This window comes from Garra rufa, chromosome 8, assembly GCF_049309525.1.
Source record: "Garra rufa chromosome 8, GarRuf1.0, whole genome shotgun sequence".
In the NCBI taxonomy this organism is placed as follows: Eukaryota; Metazoa; Chordata; class Actinopteri; order Cypriniformes; family Cyprinidae; genus Garra; species Garra rufa.
The window spans coordinates 48,776,569-48,798,878 of NC_133368.1; the positions used below are offsets into that span (position 1 = coordinate 48,776,569).

General features: G+C 24.8%; 1 protein-coding gene across 1 annotated transcript in view; it reads left to right on the forward strand.

The window, feature by feature from the left end:
* LOC141340232 (interleukin-1 receptor type 2-like) overlaps window positions 1–21,730 on the forward strand; it is a 32,522-nt gene extending 10,792 nt beyond the window's left edge. The window contains exons 3-6 of the mRNA XM_073845155.1: window positions 3,065–3,245; window positions 6,445–6,610; window positions 11,389–11,451; window positions 21,582–21,730. Of these exons, the coding sequence (XP_073701256.1) occupies window positions 3,065–3,245; window positions 6,445–6,610; window positions 11,389–11,451; window positions 21,582–21,730 (559 nt within the window). The remainder of the gene's footprint in view (window positions 1–3,064; window positions 3,246–6,444; window positions 6,611–11,388; window positions 11,452–21,581) is intronic.
* The last annotated feature ends 580 nt before the right edge of the window (window positions 21,731–22,310 follow it).

Consider the following 22,310-nt stretch of genomic DNA (forward strand, 5'->3'; position numbering starts at 1 on the left):
TAATGCTAAAATCATGCTAGCGACTTGCTAGTCGTGCTAAAATCATGCTAGCGACTTGCTAGTCGTGCTAAAATCATGCTAGCGACTTGCTAGTCGTGCTAAAATCATGCTAGCGACTTGCTAGTCATGTTAAAAATCATGCTAGCGACTTGCTAGTCTAGCTAAAATCATGCTAGCGACTTGCTAGTCTTGCTAAAATCATGCTAGCGACTTGCTAGTCATGCTAAAATAATGCTAAAATCATGCTAGCGACTTGCTAGTCGTGCTAAAATAATGCTAAAATCATGCTAGCGACTTGCTAGTCGTGCTAAAATCATGCTAGCGACTTGCTAGTCGTGCTAAAATCATGCTAGCGACTTGCTAGTCGTGCTAAAATCATGCTAGCGACTTGCTAGTCGTGCTAAAATCATGCTAGCGACTTGCTAGTCGTGCTAAAATAATGCTAAAATCATGCTAGCGACTTGCTAGTCATGCTAAAATAATGATAAAATCATGCTAGCGACTTGTTAGTCATGCTAAAATAATGCTAGCGACTTGCTAGTCATGCTAAAATCATGCTAGCGACTTGCTAGTCATGCTAGAATCATGTTAGCGACTTTGCTAGTCATGCTAAAATAATGCTAAAATCATGCTAGCGACTTGCTAGTTGTGCTAAAATCATGCTAGCGACTTGCTAGTCTTGCTAAAATCATGCTAGCGACTTGCTAGTCATGCTAAAATCATGCTAGCGACTTGTTAGTCATGGTAAAATCATGCTAGCGACTTGCTATTAATGCTAAAAATCATGTTAGCGACTTGCTAGTCTTGCTTAAATAATGCTAGCGACTTGCTAGTCTTGCTAAAATCATGCTAGCGACTTGCTAGTCATGCTAATATCATGCTAGCGACTTTGCTAGTCATGCTAAAATAATGCTAAAATCATGCTAGCGACTTGCTAGTCATGCTAAAAATCATGTTAGCGACTTGCTAGTCTTGATTAAATAATGCTAGCGACTTGCTAGTCTTGTTAAAATCATTCTAGCGACTTGCTAGTCTTGCTAAAATCATGCTAGTGACTTGATAGTCATGCTAATATCATGCTTGCGACTTGCTAGTCATGCTAGAATCATGCTAGCGACTTTGCTAGTCATGCTAAAATAATGCTAAAATCATGCTAGCGACTTGCTAGTCGTGCTAAAATCATGCTAGCGACTTGCTAGTCATGCTAAAATCATGCTAGCGACTTGCTAGTAATGCTAAAATCATTCTAGCGACTTGCTAGTCATGCTAAAAATCATGTTAACGACTTGCTAGTCTTGCTTAAATAATGCTAGCAACCGCATAGCAACACCTTAGCAACCACCCTGGGTACCTTAGCAACCGCATAGCAACACCTTAGCTTCTATTCACATTCAAACTATTTATATATTCTAACTATTTATATCTATAAATCTATCTATTTTCAAACTATTTATATTTATCTAGCCTATCTATCTTCAAACTTTATTAATCAAACTAAAACTATTTCAAACTGAAAACCTTTAAACTTTCTTTAAACTAAAAGCTTTTAAAACTACTTAAAACTTACTGGCTAGGCTTTCTCAAGCCAACTTAAAGTTTGCTAACAAACTTTTTATCTAGTTATTTATAGTATTTTGTGTAAACCTATTAATCTGAAACTGAAAATTAATTGTTTATTACTGTTGTTTTTATTATTAATATTATTTAATAGTATTATATTGTTGTTTTTATATTTATTCATATTTAAATAATAATTAATAATTTTAACTAATATTTTTATCATATTACTATTTGTGTTTTGCTAAACCGTTGAATCAGTAACTTTAAGTTATACTATAAAATACTAGGACTATTATTATTAGGACTATATATATATATATATATATATATGTATGTGTGTGTGTGTGTGTGTGTGTGTGTGTATAAATATATATATATATTTATATACACACACACACACACACACACACACACACATATAAACACATATATATATATTTATTTAATTTGATTTATCTTTATATTATTTTTTGTGTGTTTTTCATAAAATTATTATTATTGTTTGTGCATTGCTGAATCAAATTTAAAATAATTTCACTTTATTTTATTTATTTACTATTAGAAAATACTATGAATAATAATATAAAAGCAAAAAATTTAAGTTTTGATAGTTTTTTTGTTCGTTGTTTATTACAGTTGTTGTTTAATTTAATTATTAATACTTTTTATAGTATTTTTTGTTGTTTTGTTGCTTATTTGTTTAATTTGATTTATCTTTTAATGTTTATTTGTTTGTTGTTGTTTTTATAGCATTATTGTTTTTGTTTTGTTGAATTAAATTTAAAATTGTTTAACTATTATTTTTATTATTTTATTTAGTTATTTTTTGTTTTGCTAAACCTGTGAATCTGAAACTTAAATTGTTATTGTTGTTGTTTATACTCGTTTTTATATTTTTATTCTTATTAGTATTATTTTATTACTCTAGTACTACTATTTTTGTTTTGCGTAATCTATGAATCAGAAAACGTAACTTATTAGTACTGTTTTAACAATTTTTTATTTTTATGGATTATTTCTGTATTTAATCATTTATGTGTTCTGTTTTATATTTTATTTGTACTGTGTACCTTAACACTTATAGTTTTCCACCCAGTATTATATAGTCCAGAATAGGAATCCAGTATAATATAACTCCTATAATACTAGATTTCATTTAAAAAGATTGTATGGCTTTCCTAATGGTGCTGTGAGGAACATGTGACAAAATAAAACTGAAAATTGATAAATAGATTATGCTTAAACCGTCAGCAGAGGGCAGCATTAGTCCTTCATCCTCCATCATGCCCATGATATCAAACCAGTTTCCAAGCCACTGCAGCATGTGAAATATAACAGCTGAATGTAGAATACTGGACCCAATCTATTTATTTTTGCTTTTAGGGTGATTTATTTCTAATATGGCATGCATAAAATGTCTCTCTTCCTGACTATTGAAACACTTGCAGCATGTTTGGATTTACAGACATTAATTTGATCACATCTGTGTTTTTAATGTCATCAGGACTGAAAGTGAGTGCTATAAACAGGCCAAATGGCTGGTGGTGACCGAGATGACGTCAGAAAACTGTGAAAGGCCACAGAAGGGACTCCAGCGGGTCAACGCTGGTGTGAATGATCTCCTGGCCTGCCCTCTGAGGAGATATTTGAAGAGCGTGGAAAGTCCGTCCTTCCAGTGGTACAAGGTAGAAAATGCGAAGTGGATTTTATGCATCCAAATATTTTCGAAATTGCATTAGTTTTGTGGCTTCCACAAGTCTAAGAAACACATTAGGCCTAAATTATTAAGGGGAGACACTGCAGGGAATAATGCAGTTTTTTCATGCACCCATCAAGTTTGATATCAAGTGTTTTTTCAGACTAGCGGAAAGATAACATTCAAAGACATTGTTAAGTGTTTCTTTTCTAGCACTTTATCTATTTGTGTCGATAGATTTCAAATACAATCCATGGTTTTAAAGGCCGTTTTCTCAAAATGAGTTTTTTCTTCTACACTGCGCCATACACCTCTGTTTGATTAACTTGGACCAGAAAGTTTGAAAAAGTTCAAACAGTTTTAATAAGTTTGAACAGTTAAAAAAAAAAAAAAAAGTTTAAGAAGTTTAAAAATGTTAAAAAGATTTCTGAGTTTTAAAAGTTAAGTTTGAAGGTTTTTGGTCTGAAATAGTTTGAAGTTTAAAGTAGTTTTAAAAACGTAATGTTTCCTAGATGGATAGACATAGATATAGAAAGCATTGTTTCCAGCATGACTAGCATGTTGCTAGCATGATTCTAACATGATTAACAAGTTGTTAGCATGTTTCTAGCTTGATAAGTATTTTGTTAGCATGATTACCGTTTGGCTAGCATGTTTCTTACACGGTTAGCAAGTTCCTAATAGGGCTGGGCGATTAATCGAAAAATAATCGAAATCGACATTCAGAACCTATAATCGTTAAAATTTTTCCAGGAAGATTATTTCAATTACTTTCCCTTTAAAAAACACTAGCGCTCCGTTCCGTTATTCCGCCGACATGTCGATGGAGAGCTTAAACAGTATTTATACAGTAAAAAGTATTTACAGGATATACAAGGGTAATTTTATTTAGATATACTGCTTATTTTCTACTTTTAATATGAAAAACATTGAAAATTATTTATTTTGTTTCCAATAGTGCAAGTTATTTATTTTCACTAATTTAAGAAAAATGTGACTTTTCGTTTTAAGCAATGCTTGCTTTAATTTCAGTTGTTCAACACTGATGTTCAATTAATAATCATAGATCGTAGATAGTGTTTCCTTCAATTATTTTAAAATCAAGTAATGCACCCTTCATCCAAAAATCTCTCGCTTGTAATATGTGAACATATTTACTGTACAAAACTTGTCAGTGAACTATGAGGGCAAAAAAATAAATATTATATAAATATAATTAAATATAATTTTATTAATAAATAAAATAATCGTTCATTAATCGTAATCGGGTTAAAATGTTCAATTAATCGAGATTTTGATTCTAAGCCAAATTGCCCAGCCCTAGTTCCTAACATGTTACTAACATGTTTCTAGCCCGATTAACAATTTCCTAACATGTTACTAGCACGATTAACAAGTTGCTAGTATGTTTATAGCATGATTAGCAAGTTGTTAGCATGTTTATAGCATTAGCAAGTTGCTATCATATTTATAGCATGTTTAGCAAGTTGCTAGCATGTTTCTAGCCCAATTAGCAATTTCTTATCGTGTTTCTAGACCAATTATCAAGTTGCTATAATGTTTATAGCATGATTAGCATGTTGGTAGCATGTTTCTAGCACGATTATCAAGTTGCTAGTATGTTTATAGCATGATTAGCACGTTGCTAACATGATTCTAACAGGATTACTAAGTTGCTATCATTTTTCTGGCATATTTAGCATGTTGTTAACATTTTTCTAACATGATTAGCAAGTTGTTAGCATGTTTCTAGCTTGATTAGCATTTTGTTAGCATGATTACCGTTTGGCTAGCATGTTTCTAACATGGTTAGCAAGTTCCTAACATGTTGCTTGTATGTTTATAGCATGATTAGCAAGTTGCTATCATGTTTATAGCATGATTAGCAAGTTGCTAGCATGTTTCTAGCACAATTAGCAATTTCCTAACGTGTTTCTAGAACGATTATCAAGTTGCTAGCATGTGTATAAAATGATTAGCATGTTGTTAGCATGTTTCTAGCACAATTAGCAAGTTGCTAACATGTTTCTAGCGATTAGCAAGTTGCTATGATGTTTATAGCATGATTAGCATGTTGGTAGCATGTTTCTAGCACGATTATCAAGTTGCTAGTATGTTTAAAGCATGATTAGCATGTTGCTAGTATGTTTAAAGCACAATTAGCAAGTTGCTATCATGTTTATAGCATTATTAGTATGTTGTTAGCATGTTTACAGCATGATTAACAAGTTGCTAGCATGTTTCTAGCATGATTATCATGTTGCTAGTATGTTTATAGCATGATTAGCATGTTCCTAGCACGATTAGCAAGTTGCTGTCATGTTTATAGCATGCTTAGTATGTTGGTAGCATGTTTCTAGCACGATTAACAAGTTGCTATCATGTTTATAGCATGATTATCATGTTGTTAACATGTTTCTAGCACGATTAGCAAGTTGCTAGTATGTTTATAGCATGATTAGCATGTTGCTAGTATGTTTATAGCACCATTAGCATGTTGCTAGCATGTTTACAGCATGATTAACAAGTTGCTAGCATGTTTCTAACATGATTAGCATGTTGTTAGTATGTTTATAGCATGATTATCTGTTGATAGCATGTTTCTAGCATGATTAGCAAGTTGCTAGTATGTTTATAGCATGATTAACATGTTGCTAGTATGTTTATAGCACACCTAGCATGTTGCTAGCATGTTTACTGCATGATTAACAAGTTGCTAGCATGTTTCTAGCATGATTAACATGTTGCTAGTATGTTTATAGCATAATTATCTGTTGCTAGCATGTTTCTAACACGATTAGCAAGTTGCTAGTATGTTTATAGCATGAATTACAAGTTGTTAGCATGATTAACATGTCACTAGCCTGACTTGGGAGTTACTGGCATGTTGCTAACAGGTTTCTAGCATGATTAGCAAATTACTAGCACAATTCTAGCTGAAGCTCAGACATTTAAGGTTTGAACTGCCAGCAAAAATCTCATGCATGAACTGCTAAAAACTTATACCTTCAATGCAGAGTGTGTGTTTTTTCCAATGAAAGCATTTAATCTAGATGCTCTTCGGAGGGTAGTTGAGAAACCAACATAAATACACTTTGTGCACCTTTACTTATTGATCAAGTTTGACATGTAGATTTCATAGTTTTAATGTAAACGCTTTGTCTTTACTGTGTCTGATTTCCTCTCAGAAATGTGAGCTCCTTAAAGAAGACGAGAAATTTTCTCCAAATAAAGATATTCTCAACATACGCAAAGTACATCTCGATGACGCCGGAATTTACACCTGCAAACTGACCTTTCGTTTAGGAGGAGTCGTCCTCGAAATGTCAGAAACTATGGAGTGCGAAGTGAATGGTGAGAGTTCAAGTTGACCATTTGCTGAAAATTCACTCCAAGATTAGGATGAGTTTGTTTCTTCATCAGATTTGGAGAAATGTAGCATTACATCACTTGTACATCAGTGGATCCTTTGCAGTGAATGGGTGCCGTCAGAATGAGAGTATAAACAGTTGATAAAAACATCACAATAATCCACAAGTAATCCACACCACTCCAGTCCATCAGTTAATGTTTTGAGAAGACAAAAGCTGTTTTTGTAAAAAACTGACACTTTAGCTTCAAAAAAGTCACTTCTGGCTAACATATGAGTCCATAATCTATAGTAACGTATTTATTTAGAGCTCTTTTGGACCGTTCAACTATTACGAGAATAAAGTTGAAATGTTTTGAGAATAAATTTTAAATGTTTTGAAAATAAAATAGAAATGTTTTGAGAATAAAACCAAATTACGAGAATAAGGTCGAAATATTACAAAAATTAAGTTAAAATATTACGAGAAATATAGATATATTACAAAAAATGACAAGAATAAAGTCGAAACACTACATGAATAAAGATGAAATACTATGAGAATAAAGTCTAAATATTTTAAGAATTTTAAAAAGTCTAAATGTTTCAAGAATAAAGTCAAAATTATGAGGAAAAATTACGAGGATAAAGTCAAAATTTGAGAAAAAAGTCAAAATACTACAATAATAAATTCTAAATATTTGAGAATAAAATCTAAATGTTTCAAGAATAAAGTCAAAATTACGAGAATAAAGTCAAAATACTACAAGAATAAATTCAAAATATTTTGAGAATTAAGTCTAAATGTTTCAGGTATAAAGTCAAAATTATGAGAATAAAGTCGAAATATTACCAAAAATTACGAGAATAAAGTCGAAATATTACTAGGAATAAAGTCAAAATACTACAAGAATAAAATTCAAAATATTTTGAGAATTAAGTCTAAATGTTTCAGGTATAAAGTCAAAATTATGAGAATAAAGTCGAAATATTACTAGGAATAAAGTCAAAATACTACAAGAATAAAATTCAAAATATTTTGAGAATTAAATCTAAATGTTTCAGGTATAAAGTCAAAATTATGAGAATAAAGTCGAAATATTACGAAAAATTACAAGAATAAAGTCGAAATATTACGAGAATAAATTAGAAACATTACGTGAATGAAGTCGAAATATTACGAGAATAAAGTCAAAATACTACAAGAATAAAATTCAAAATATTTTGAGAATTAAATCTAAATGTTTCAGGTATAAAGTCAAAATTATGAGAATAAAGTCGAAATATTACGAAAAATTACAAGAATAAAGTAAAAATATTACGAGAATAAATTAGAAACATTACGTGAATGAAGTCGAAATATTGTGAAAAAAAACAATAATAAAGTTGAAATATTACGAGAATAAAGTCGAAACACTACGAGAATAAAGTCTAAATATTTTTAGAATAAAGTCTAAATGTTTCAAGAATAAAGTCAAAATTATGAGAATAGTCTAAATATAATGAAAAATTACAAGGATAAAGTCAAAATTATGAAAATAAAGTCGAAATATTACCAAAAATTACGAGAATAAAGTCGAAATATTACGAGGAATAAAGTCAAAAAATTACGAGAATAAGGTCAAAATACTACAAGAATAAATTCAAAATATATTGAGAATAAAGTCTAAATTTTTCTGGAATAAAGTCAAAATTATGAGAATAAAGTCGAAATATTACGAAAAATTACGAGAATAAAGTCGAAATATTACTAGGAATAAAGTCAAAATACTACAAGAATAAATTCAAAATATTTTGAGAATAAAGTCTAAATGTTTCAGAAATAAAGTCAAAATTATGAAAATTAAGTCGAAATATTACGAAAAATTACGAGAATAAAGTCGAAATATTACTAGGAATAAAGTCAAAATACCACAAGAATAAAATTCAAAATATTTTGAGAATTAAGTCTAAAAGTTTCAGGTATAAAGTTAAAATTATGAGAATAAAGTCGAAATATTACGAAAAATTACAAGAATAAAGTCGAAATATTACGAGAATAAATTAGAAACATTACGTGAATGAAGTCGAAATATTGTGAAAAAAAACAATAATAAAGTTGAAATATTACGAGAATAAAGTCGAAACACTACGAGAATAAAGTCTAAATATTTTTAGAATAAAGTCTAAATGTTTCAAGAATTAAGTCAAAATTATGAGAATAGTCTAAATATAATGAAAAATTACAAGGATAAAGTCAAAATTATGAAAATAAAGTCGAAATATTACTAGGAATAAAGTCAAAATACTACAAGAATAAATTCAAAATATTTTGAGAATAAAGTCTAAATGTTTCAGAAATAAAGTCAAAATTATGAAAATTAAGTCGAAATATTACGAAAAATTACAAGAATAAAGTCGAAATATTACGAGAATAAAGTCAAAATATTACGAGAATAAGATCAAAATACTACAAGAATAAATTCAAAATATTTTGAGAATTAAGTCTAAATGTTTCAGGTATAAAGTCAAAATTATGAGAATAAAGTCGAAATATTACGAAAAATTACAAGAATAAAGTAAAAATATTACGAGAATAAATTAGAAACATTACGTGAATGAAGTCGAAATATTGTGAAAAAAAAACAATAATAAAGTTGAAATATTACGAGAATAAAGTCGAAACACTACGAGAATAAAGTCTAAATATTTTTAGAATAAAGTCTAAATGTTTCAAGAATAAAGTCAAAATTATGAGAATAGTCTAAATTTAATGAAAAATTACAAGGATAAAGTCAAAATTATGAAAATAAAGTCGAAATATTACCAAAAATTACGAGAATAAAGTCGAAATATTACGAGGAATAAAGTCAAAATATTACGAGAATAAGATCAAAATACTACAAGAATAAATTCAAAATATTTTGAGAATAAAGTCTAAATGTTTCAGAAATAAAGTCAAAATTATGAGAATAAAGTCGAAATATTACGAAAAATTACAAGAATAAAGTCGAAATATTACGAGAATAAATTAGAAACATTACGTGAATGAAGTCGAAATATTACGAGAATAAAGTCAAAATACTACAAGAATAAATTCAAAATATATTGAGAATAAAGTCTAAATTTTTCTGGAATAAAGTCAAAATTATGAGAATAAAGTCGAAATATTACGAAAAATTACGAGAATAAAGTCGAAATATTACTAGGAATAAAGTCAAAATACTACAAGAATAAATTCAAAATATTTTGAGAATAAAGTCTAAATGTTTCAGAAATAAAGTCAAAATTATGAAAATTAAGTCGAAATATTACGAAAAATTACGAGAATAAAGTCGAAATATTACTAGGAATAAAGTCAAAATACCACAAGAATAAAATTCAAAATATTTTGAGAATTAAGTCTAAAAGTTTCAGGTATAAAGTTAAAATTATGAGACTAAAGTCGAAATATTACGAAAAATTACAAGAATAAAGTAAAAATATTACGAGAATAAATTATAAATATTACATGAATGAAGTCGAAATATTGTGAAAAAAAACAATAATAAAGTTGAAATATTACGAGAATAAAGTCGAAACACTACGAGAATAAAGTCTAAATATTTTTAGAATAAAGTCTAAATGTTTCAAGAATAAAGTCAAAATTATGAGAATAGTCTAAATATAATGAAAAATTACAAGGATAAAGTCAAAATTATGAGAATAAAGTCGAAATATTACCAAAAATTACGAGAATAAAGTCGAAATATTCCGAGGAATAAAGTCAAAATATTACGAGAATAAAGTCAAAATACTACAAGAATAAATTCAAAATATTTTGAGAATAAAGTCTAAATGTTTCTGGAATAAAGTCAAAATTATGAGAATAAAGTCGAAATATTACGAAAAATTATGAGAATAAAGTCGAAATATTACTAGGAATAAAGTCAAAATATTTTGAGAATAAAGTCTAAATGTTTCAGAAATAAAGTCAAAATTATGAGAATAAAGTAGAAATATTACAAAAAATTAAGAGAATAAAGTCGAAATATTAAGAGAATAAAGTCAAAATACTACAAGAATAAATTCAAAATATTTTGAGAATAAAGTCTAAATGTTTCAGGTATAAAGTCAAAATTATGAGAATAAAGTCGAAATATTACGAAAAATTACAAGAATAAAGTAAACATTTTACGAGAATAAATTAGAAATATTATGTGAATGAAGTCAAATATTGTGAAAAAAACACTACGAGAATAAAGATGAAATACTACGAGAATAAAGTCTAAATGTTTCATGAATAAAGTCAAAATTATGAGAATAGTCTAAATATAATGAAAAATTCACGAGGATAAAGTCAAAATTATGAGAATAAAGTCGAAATATTACGAAAAATTACGAGAATAAAGTAAAAATATTTTGAAAATAAAGTCGAAATGTTTCAAGAATAAAGTCGAAATATTTTTAGAATAAAGTTAAAATATTTCGAACAATTATGAGAATAAAGTCGAAATACTTCATGAATAAAGTGGAAATATTACGAAAAGAAAGTCGAAATATTGCAATGAAAAAGTTAAAATATTACGAAAATAAAGTAATTTGTATAAGACATTTTAGCTTCAAAAAGTAGCTTCTGGCTAAAAAAATGAGTTCATAATCTAATAATAATCTAATAACTCTTTATCCAGTAATAAAAAAATGCCCTTTCACATCAAAATCCACCCACATATTTGTTTAGAGCTGTTTTATCAGCTGTTTGGACACTCCTTTTAATTATTGTTATATGATTGTTTGCTTTTTTTTTTTATATATATAATTGCAGATGAATATTTAAGGACACCACAAGTGATCGAGCCTGTTAATGAGGTCATCAAAGTGGAGATTGGTGAGCTGCACATTTCATTTATTTATTATATTTATTTGTTATCTGTTTTTTTTAGATAATCAATATATGTGTTCTGTACACATGACCTACCACTAAATTCAGGGCTCCTTGATTGAAGTATTTTCCAGGTCTGGAAAGGTATGGAAAAAGAAAGCAGAGTATTGAAAAATATTTGTGTTTCCAGACTTTTGCCCCTATTAAGCTTTTAATTAGGAATTTAATAAAAATACATTTATTGTACGAGAAGTGAGATAAAGTCGAAATATTATAAGAACAAAGTTGAAAAATTAAGAGAATATAGTCTAAATAGTACGAGAATGAAGGCAAAATAGTACGAGAATAAAGCTGAAATTACTACGAGAATAAAGTTGAAATGTCAGGAGAATAAAGTCAAAATATTACGAGAAAAAAAGTTGAAATATTACTAGAAAAAAGTCGAAATATTTCTAGAATAAAATTAAAATATTTTGAAAATAAAGTCAAAATACTACTAGAATAAAGTCTGAATACTTCCAGAATAAAGTTGAAATGTTTTGAGAATAAAGTTAAAATATTTTGAAAATAAAGTCAAAATACTACTAGAATAAAGTCAAACTACTTCCAGAATAAAGTAAAAATGGTTTGAGAATAAAATCAAAATTACGAGAAAAAAGTCTAAATATTCCTAGAATAAAGTTGAAAGGTTTTGGGAATAAAATCAAAATTACGAGAAAAAAGTCTAAATATTCCTAGAATAAAGTTGAAAGGTTTTGGGAATAAAATCTAAATTATGAGAATTAAGTCAAAATATTTAAACTTTATTCTAGAAATATTTTTGAAAATAAAATTAAAATACTTCCAGAATAAAGTTGAAATGTTTTGATAATAAAATAAAAATTCCAAGAATAAAGTTGAAATAATATTTCTAAAATAAAGTTGAAATATTTAGAAAATAAAGTAAAAATACTTCCACAATAAAGTTGAAAGGTTTTGGGAATAAAATCTAAATTATGAGAATTAAGTCCAATATTTCAACTTTATTCTAGAAATATTTTTGTAAATAAAATGAAAATACTTCCAAAATAAAGTTGAAATATTTTGAAAATAAAATCAAAATTACGAGAAAAAAAAGTCTAAATATTCCTAGAATAAAATTTAAATATTTAGAAAATAAAGTCAAAATACTTCCAGAATAAAGTCGAAATGTTTTGAGAATAAAATCAAAATTACGAGAAAAAAGTCTAAATATTCCTAGAATAAAGTTGAAATATTTAGAAAATAAAGTCAAAATACTTCCAGAATAAAGTTGAAAGGTTTCGGGAATAAAATCTAAATTATGAAAATTAAGTCAAAATATTTCAATTTTATTCTAGAAATATTTTTGAAAATAAAATTAAAATACTTCCAGAATAAAGTTGAAATGTTTTGATAATAAAATCTTAATTCCAAGAATAAAGTTGAAATATTTCTAGAATAAAGTTTACATTTTTGAAAATAAAGTAAAAATACTTCCAGAATAAAGTTGAAAGGTTTTGAGAATAAAATCAAAATTCCAATAATAAAGTCGAAATATTTCTAGAATAAAGTTGAAATATTTTGAAAATAAAGTAAAAATACTTCCAGAATAAAGTTGAAAGGTTTCGAGAATAAAATCAAAATTATGAGAATAAAGTCGAAATATTTCTAGAATAAAGTTGAAATATTTTGAAAATAAAGTAAAAATACTTCCAGAATAAAGTTGAAAGGTTTCGAGAATAAAATCAAAATTACGAGAAAAAAGTCTAAATATTCCTAGAATAAAGTTGAAATATTTAGAAAATAAAGTCAAAATACTTCCAGAATAAAGTTGAAAGGTTTCGGGAATAAAATCTAAATTATGAAAATTAAGTCAAAATATTTCAATTTTATTCTAGAAATATTTTTGAAAATAAAATTAAAATACTTCCAGAATAAAGTTGAAATGTTTTGATAATAAAATCTTAATTCCAAGAATAAAGTTGAAATATTTCTAGAATAAAGTTTAAATTTTTGAAAATAAAGTAAAAATACTTCCAGAATAAAGTTGAAAGGTTTTGAGAATAAAATCAAAATTCCAATAATAAAGTCGAAATATTTCTAGAATAAAGTTGAAATATTTAGAAAATAAAGTAAAAATACTTCCAGAATAAAGTTGAAAGGTTTCGAGAATAAAATCAAAATTATGAGAATAAAGTTGAAATATTTCTAGAATAAAGTTGAAATATTTTGAAAATAAAGTAAAAATACTTCCAGAATAAAGTTGAAAGGTTTCGAGAATAAAATCAAAATTACGAGAAAAAAGTCAAAATATTCCTAGAATAAAGTTGAAATATTTAGAAAATAAAGTCAAAATACTTCCAGAATAAAGTTGAAAGGTTTCGGGAATAAAATCTAAATTATGAAAATTAAGTCAAAATATTTCAATTTTATTCTAGAAATATTTTTGAAAATAAAATTAAAATACTTCCAGAATAAAGTTGAAATGTTTTGATAATAAAATCTTAATTCCAAGAATAAAGTTGAAATATTTCTAGAATAAAGTTTAAATTTTTGAAAATAAAGTAAAAATACTTCCAGAATAAAGTTGAAAGGTTTTGAGAATAAAATCAAAATTCCAATAATAAAGTCGAAATATTTCTAGAATAAAGTTGAAATATTTAGAAAATAAAGTAAAAATACTTCCAGAATAAAGTTGAAAGGTTTCGAGAATAAAATCTAAATTATGAGAATAAAGTTGAAATATTTCTAGAATAAAGTTGAAATATTTTGAAAATAAAGTAAAAATACTTCCAGAATAAAGTTGAAAGGTTTCGAGAATAAAATCAAAATTACGAGAAAAAAGTCTAAATATTCCTAGAATAAAGTTTAAATATTTAGAAAATAAAGTCAAAATACTTCCAGAATAAAGTTGAAAGGTTTCGGGAATAAAATCAAAATTCCAATAATAAAGTCGAAATATTTCTAGAATAAAGTTGAAATATTTTGAAAATAAAGTAAAAATACTTCCAGAATAAAGTTGAAAGGTTTCGAGAATAAAATCTAAATTATGAGAATAAAGTTGAAATATTTCTAGAATAAAGTTGAAATATTTTGAAAATAAAGTAAAAATACTTCCAGAATAAAGTTGAAAGGTTTCGAGAATAAAATCTAAATTATGAGAATAAAGTTGAAATATTTCTAGAAAAAAGTTGAAATATTTTGAAAATAAAGTAAAAATACTTCCAGAATAAAGTTGAAAGGTTTCGAGAATAAAATCAAAATTCCAATAATAAAGTCAAAATATTTCTAGAATAAAGTTGAAATATTTTGAAAATAAAGTCAAAATACTTCCAGAATAAAGTTGAAAGGTTTCGGGAATAAAATCTAAATTATGAAAATTAAGTCAAAATATTTCAATTTTATTCTAGAAATATTTTTGAAAATAAAATTAAAATACTTCCAGAATAAAGTTGAAATGTTTTGATAATAAAATCTTAATTCCAAGAATAAAGTTGAAATATTTCTAGAATAAAGTTTAAATTTTTGAAAATAAAGTAAAAATACTTCCAGAATAAAGTTGAAAGGTTTTGAGAATAAAATCAAAATTCCAATAATAAAGTCGAAATATTTCTAGAATAAAGTTGAAATATTTAGAAAATAAAGTAAAAATACTTCCAGAATAAAGTTGAAAGGTTTCGAGAATAAAATCAAAATTATGAGAATAAAGTTGAAATATTTCTAGAATAAAGTTGAAATATTTTGAAAATAAAGTAAAAATACTTCCAGAATAAAGTTGAAAGGTTTCGAGAATAAAATCAAAATTACGAGAAAAAAGTCAAAATATTCCTAGAATAAAGTTGAAATATTTAGAAAATAAAGTCAAAATACTTCCAGAATAAAGTTGAAAGGTTTCGGGAATAAAATCTAAATTATGAAAATTAAGTCAAAATATTTCAATTTTATTCTAGAAATATTTTTGAAAATAAAATGAAAATACTTCCAGAATAAAGTTGAAATATTTTGAAAATAAAATCAAAATTACGAGAAAAAAAGTCTAAATATTCCTAGAATAAAATTTAAATATTTAGAAAATAAAGTCAAAATACTTCCAGAATAAAGTCGAAATGTTTTGAGAATAAAATCAAAATTACGAGAAAAAAGTCTAAATATTCCTAGAATAAAGTTGAAATATTTAGAAAATAAAGTCAAAATACTTCCAGAATAAAGTTGAAAGGTTTCGGGAATAAAATCTAAATTATGAAAATTAAGTCAAAATATTTCAATTTTATTCTAGAAATATTTTTGAAAATAAAATTAAAATACTTCCAGAATAAAGTTGAAATGTTTTGATAATAAAATCTTAATTCCAAGAATAAAGTTGAAATATTTCTAGAATAAAGTTTAAATTTTTGAAAATAAAGTAAAAATACTTCCAGAATAAAGTTGAAAGGTTTTGAGAATAAAATCAAAATTCCAATAATAAAGTCGAAATATTTCTAGAATAAAGTTGAAATATTTAGAAAATAAAGTAAAAATACTTCCAGAATAAAGTTGAAAGGTTTCGAGAATAAAATCTAAATTATGAGAATAAAGTTGAAATATTTCTAGAATAAAGTTGAAATATTTTGAAAATAAAGTAAAAATACTTCCAGAATAAAGTTGAAAGGTTTCGAGAATAAAATCAAAATTACGAGAAAAAAGTCTAAATATTCCTAGAATAAAGTTTAAATATTTAGAAAATAAAGTCAAAATACTTCCAGAATAAAGTTGAAAGGTTTCGGGAATAAAATCAAAATTCCAATAATAAAGTCGAAATATTTCTAGAATAAAGTTGAAATATTTTGAAAATAAAGTAAAAATACTTCCAGAATAAAGTTGAAAGGTTTCGAGAATAAAATCTAAATTATGAGAATAAAGTTGAAATATTTCTAGAATAAAGTTGAAATATTTTGAAAATAAAGTAAAAATACTTCCAGAATAAAGTTGAAAGGTTTCGAGAATAAAATCTAAATTATGAGAATAAAGTTGAAATATTTCTAGAAAAAAGTTGAAATATTTTGAAAATAAAGTAAAAATACTTCCAGAATAAAGTTGAAAGGTTTCGAGAATAAAATCAAAATTCCAATAATAAAGTCAAAATATTTCTAGAATAAAGTTGAAATATTTTGAAAATAAAGTCAAAATACTTCCAGAATAAAGTTGAAAGGTTTCGAGAATAAAATCTAAATTATGAGAATAAAGTTGAAATATTTCTAGAATAAAGTTGAAATATTTTGAAAATAAAGTAAAAATACTTCCAGAATAAAGTTGAAAGGTTTCGAGAATAAAATCAAAATTCCAATAATAAAGTCAAAATATTTCTAGAATAAATTTGAAATATTTTGAAAATAAAGTAAAAATACTTCCAGAATAAAGTTGAAAGGTTTCGAGAATAAAATCTAAATTATGAGAATAAAGTTGAAATATTTCTAGAATAAAGTTGAAATATTTAGAAAATAAAGTAAAAATACTTCCAGAATAAAGTTGAAAGGTTTCGAGAATAAAATCTAAATTATGAGAATAAAGTTGAAATATTTCTAGAATAAAGTTGAAATATTTAGAAAATAAAGTAAAAATACTTCCAGAATAAAGTTGAAAGGTTTCGAGAATAAAATCTAAATTATGAGAATAAAGTTGAAATATTTCTAGAATAAAGTTGAAATATTTAGAAAATAAAGTAAAAATACTTCCACAATAAAGTTGAAAGGTTTTGGGAATAAAATCTAAATTATGAGAATTAAGTCGAAATATTTCTAGAATAAAGTTTAAATATTTTGAAAATAAAGTCAAAATACTTCCAGAATAAAGTTGAAAGGTTTTGGGAATAAAATCTAAATTATGAAAATGAAGTCAAAATATTTCAACTTTATTCTAGAAATATTTTTGAAAATAAAATTAAAATACTTCCAGAATAAAGTTGAAATGTTTTGATAATAAAATAAAAATTCCAAGAATAAAGTTGAAATAATATTTCTAGAATAAAGTTGAAATATTTAGAAAATAAAGTAAAAATACTTCCACAATAAAGTTGAAAGGTTTTGGGAATAAAATCTAAATTATGAGAATTAAGTCAAAATATTTCAACTTTATTCTAGAAATATTTTTGAAAATAAAATTAAAATACTTCCAGAATAAAGTTGAAATGTTTTGATAATAAAATCTTAATTCCAAGAATAAAGTTGAAATATTTCTAGAATAAAGTTTAAATTTTTGAAAATAAAGTAAAAATACTTCCAGAATAAAGTTGAAAGGTTTTGAGAATAAAATCAAAATTCCAATAATAAAGTCGAAATATTTCTAGAATAAAGTTGAAATATTTAGAAAATAAAGTAAAAATACTTCCAGAATAAAGTTGAAAGGTTTCGAGAATAAAATCAAAATTATGAGAATAAAGTTGAAATATTTCTAGAATAAAGTTGAAATATTTTGAAAATAAAGTAAAAATACTTCCAGAATAAAGTTGAAAGGTTTCGAGAATAAAATCAAAATTACGAGAAAAAAGTCAAAATATTCCTAGAATAAAGTTGAAATATTTAGAAAATAAAGTCAAAATACTTCCAGAATAAAGTTGAAAGGTTTCGGGAATAAAATCTAAATTATGAAAATTAAGTCAAAATATTTCAATTTTATTCTAGAAATATTTTTGAAAATAAAATGAAAATACTTCCAGAATAAAGTTGAAATATTTTGAAAATAAAATCAAAATTACGAGAAAAAAAGTCTAAATATTCCTAGAATAAAATTTAAATATTTAGAAAATAAAGTCAAAATACTTCCAGAATAAAGTCGAAATGTTTTGAGAATAAAATCAAAATTACGAGAAAAAAGTCTAAATATTCCTAGAATAAAGTTGAAATATTTAGAAAATAAAGTCAAAATACTTCCAGAATAAAGTTGAAAGGTTTCGGGAATAAAATCTAAATTATGAAAATTAAGTCAAAATATTTCAATTTTATTCTAGAAATATTTTTGAAAATAAAATTAAAATACTTCCAGAATAAAGTTGAAATGTTTTGATAATAAAATCTTAATTCCAAGAATAAAGTTGAAATATTTCTAGAATAAAGTTTAAATTTTTGAAAATAAAGTAAAAATACTTCCAGAATAAAGTTGAAAGGTTTTGAGAATAAAATCAAAATTCCAATAATAAAGTCGAAATATTTCTAGAATAAAGTTGAAATATTTAGAAAATAAAGTAAAAATACTTCCAGAATAAAGTTGAAAGGTTTCGAGAATAAAATCTAAATTATGAGAATAAAGTTGAAATATTTCTAGAATAAAGTTGAAATATTTTGAAAATAAAGTAAAAATACTTCCAGAATAAAGTTGAAAGGTTTCGAGAATAAAATCAAAATTACGAGAAAAAAGTCTAAATATTCCTAGAATAAAGTTTAAATATTTAGAAAATAAAGTCAAAATACTTCCAGAATAAAGTTGAAAGGTTTCGGGAATAAAATCAAAATTCCAATAATAAAGTCGAAATATTTCTAGAATAAAGTTGAAATATTTTGAAAATAAAGTAAAAATACTTCCAGAATAAAGTTGAAAGGTTTCGAGAATAAAATCTAAATTATGAGAATAAAGTTGAAATATTTCTAGAATAAAGTTGAAATATTTTGAAAATAAAGTAAAAATACTTCCAGAATAAAGTTGAAAGGTTTCGAGAATAAAATCTAAATTATGAGAATAAAGTTGAAATATTTCTAGAAAAAAGTTGAAATATTTTGAAAATAAAGTAAAAATACTTCCAGAATAAAGTTGAAAGGTTTCGAGAATAAAATCAAAATTCCAATAATAAAGTCAAAATATTTCTAGAATAAAGTTGAAATATTTTGAAAATAAAGTCAAAATACTTCCAGAATAAAGTTGAAAGGTTTCGAGAATAAAATCTAAATTATGAGAATAAAGTTGAAATATTTCTAGAATAAAGTTGAAATATTTTGAAAATAAAGTAAAAATACTTCCAGAATAAAGTTGAAAGGTTTCGAGAATAAAATCAAAATTATGAGAATAAAGTTGAAATATTTCTAGAATAAAGTTGAAATATTTAGAAAATAAAGTAAAAATACTTCCAGAATAAAGTTGAAAGGTTTCGAGAATAAAATCTAAATTATGAGAATAAAGTTGAAATATTTCTAGAATAAAGTTGAAATATTTAGAAAATAAAGTAAAAATACTTCCAGAATAAAGTTGAAAGGTTTCGAGAATAAAATCTAAATTATGAGAATAAAGTTGAAATATTTCTAGAATAAAGTTGAAATATTTAGAAAATAAAGTAAAAATACTTCCACAATAAAGTTGAAAGGTTTTGGGAATAAAATCTAAATTATGAGAATTAAGTCGAAATATTTCTAGAATAAAGTTTAAATATTTTGAAAATAAAGTCAAAATACTTCCAGAATAAAGTTGAAAGGTTTTGGGAATAAAATCTAAATTATGAAAATGAAGTCAAAATATTTCAACTTTATTCTAGAAATATTTTTGAAAATAAAATTAAAATACTTCCAGAATAAAGTTGAAATGTTTTGATAATAAAATAAAAATTCCAAGAATAAAGTTGAAATAATATTTCTAGAATAAAGTTGAAATATTTAGAAAATAAAGTCAAAATACTTCCACAATAAAGTTGAAAGGTTTTGGGAATAAAATCTAAATTATGAGAATTAAGTCAAAATATTTCAACTTTATTCTAGAAATATTTTTGTAAATAAAATGAAAATACTTCCAGAATAAAGTTGAAATATTTTGAAAATAAAATCAAAATTACGAGAAAAAAAGTCTAAATATTCCTAGAATAAAATTTAAATATTTAGAAAATAAAGTCAAAATACTTCCAGAATAAAGTCGAAATGTTTTGAGAATAAAATCAAAATTACGAGAAAAAAGTCTAAATATTCCTAGAATAAAGTTGAAATATTTAGAAAATAAAGTCAAAATACTTCCAGAATAAAGTTGAAAGGTTTCGGGAATAAAATCTAAATTATGAAAATTAAGTCAAAATATTTCAATTTTATTCTAGAAATATTTTTGAAAATAAAATTAAAATACTTCCAGAATAAAGTTGAAAGGTTTTGATAATAAAATCAAAATTCCAATAATAAAGTCGAAATATTTCTAGAATAAAGTTGAAATATTTTGAAAATAAAGTAAAAATACTTCCAGAATAAAGTTGAAAGGTTTCGAGAATAAAATCAAAATTCCAGTAATAAAGTCAAAATATTTCTAGAATAAAGTTGAAATATTTTGAAAATAAAGTAAAAATACTTCCAGAATAAAGTTGAAAGGTTTCGAGAATGAAATCTAAATTATGAGAATAAAGTTGAAATATTTCTAGAATAAAGTTGAAATATTTTGAAAATAAAGTAAAAATACTTCCAGAATAAAGTTGAAAGGTTTCGAGAATAAAATCTAAATTATGAGAATAAAGTTGAAATATTTCTAGAATAAAGTTGAAATATTTTGAAAATAAAGTCTAAATAAATACTTCCAGAATAAAGTTGAAATGTTTCAAGAATAAAGCAAAAAATGTTGAGAATAAAATCAAAATACTTTCAAAATAAAGTAAAAATGTTATGAGAATAAAATCAAAATTATGAGAATTAAGTTGAAATATTTCTAGAATAAAGTTGAAAGGTTTCGGGAATAAAATCTAAATTATGAGTATTAAATCAAAATATGTCTAGAATAAAGTTGAAATATTTTTTAAATAAAATTAAATTACTTCCAGAATAAAGTTGAAATGTTTCAAGAATAAAGCAAAAATGTTTTGAGAATAAAAATCAAAGTTACGAGAATAAAGTAGAAATATTTCTAGAACAAAGTTTAAATATTTTGAAAATAAAATCAAAATAAAGTAAAAAATGTTTTGAGAATAAAATCAAAATTACGAGAATGAAGTCTAAATATTACGAATTTAAATGTATTCTAGGGACTCTGTACTGTATGTTGTCACTTTGAGAAAATCAATGGAAAAAACCCTGAGAAAATAAAAGTATTTACAGATGACTGTTATATACCAAATAAAATCTACTGAGAAGTTTGGAAATTTGAGTCTTTGAAAATGAGTAGGAACCCTGTAGGTATGACAGACTCAACTGTGTTTGTTTGCTCATAAGGTTCATCCTTCAGGAAGGACTGCGTGGTGGTTGTTCGGGGCAAAGGCATTTCCATGGTTGAAGTGTTTTGGTTGCTAGAGTCTGAACAGGAGTTCATCTCCGAAGACACGTTGGACCGTGTTCATCAGGAACCCACAAAGTGCGTTTAAACTAAATAGACTAGACTAATACTTATATTGATTATAATATTATAAATAATATATTGATTACCATCTATACGTTTCCTATTAAGAAATTAAAATAATTTTAAACATGTTTTATTGGTGAAGTATTTCATTCTTTAGATAATAAAAATAGCCATGACCATGATTAATTAATATACACAACATTTCCATAGATTTTCGTTTCCCCCATAAAACTAGCCTTTTTATTTTATTATTAGAATATTTTTTAAATTTTTTTTTTATTTTATTATTCATTTATTATGAATAATCTTTTGATTTGCATCAATAAAATTATAAACCAAAAAGAGAAAATGCTCAAATAAGATGAAACAGCTTTCATTTGTGAAGTATTTAATTTATTGGATAATACAAAAATGGCATTATCACATGATTATTTTATATACAAAACATTTATTTTTTCCCCATTAAAACTAGTTTTTTTTTACTATTTTTTATTATATTTTATTATTATATATATTTTTTATTATTTTATTATTTATTTATTATGAATAATATTTTGATTTGCATCAATAAAATTATAAACTAAAAAGAGAAAATGCCTACA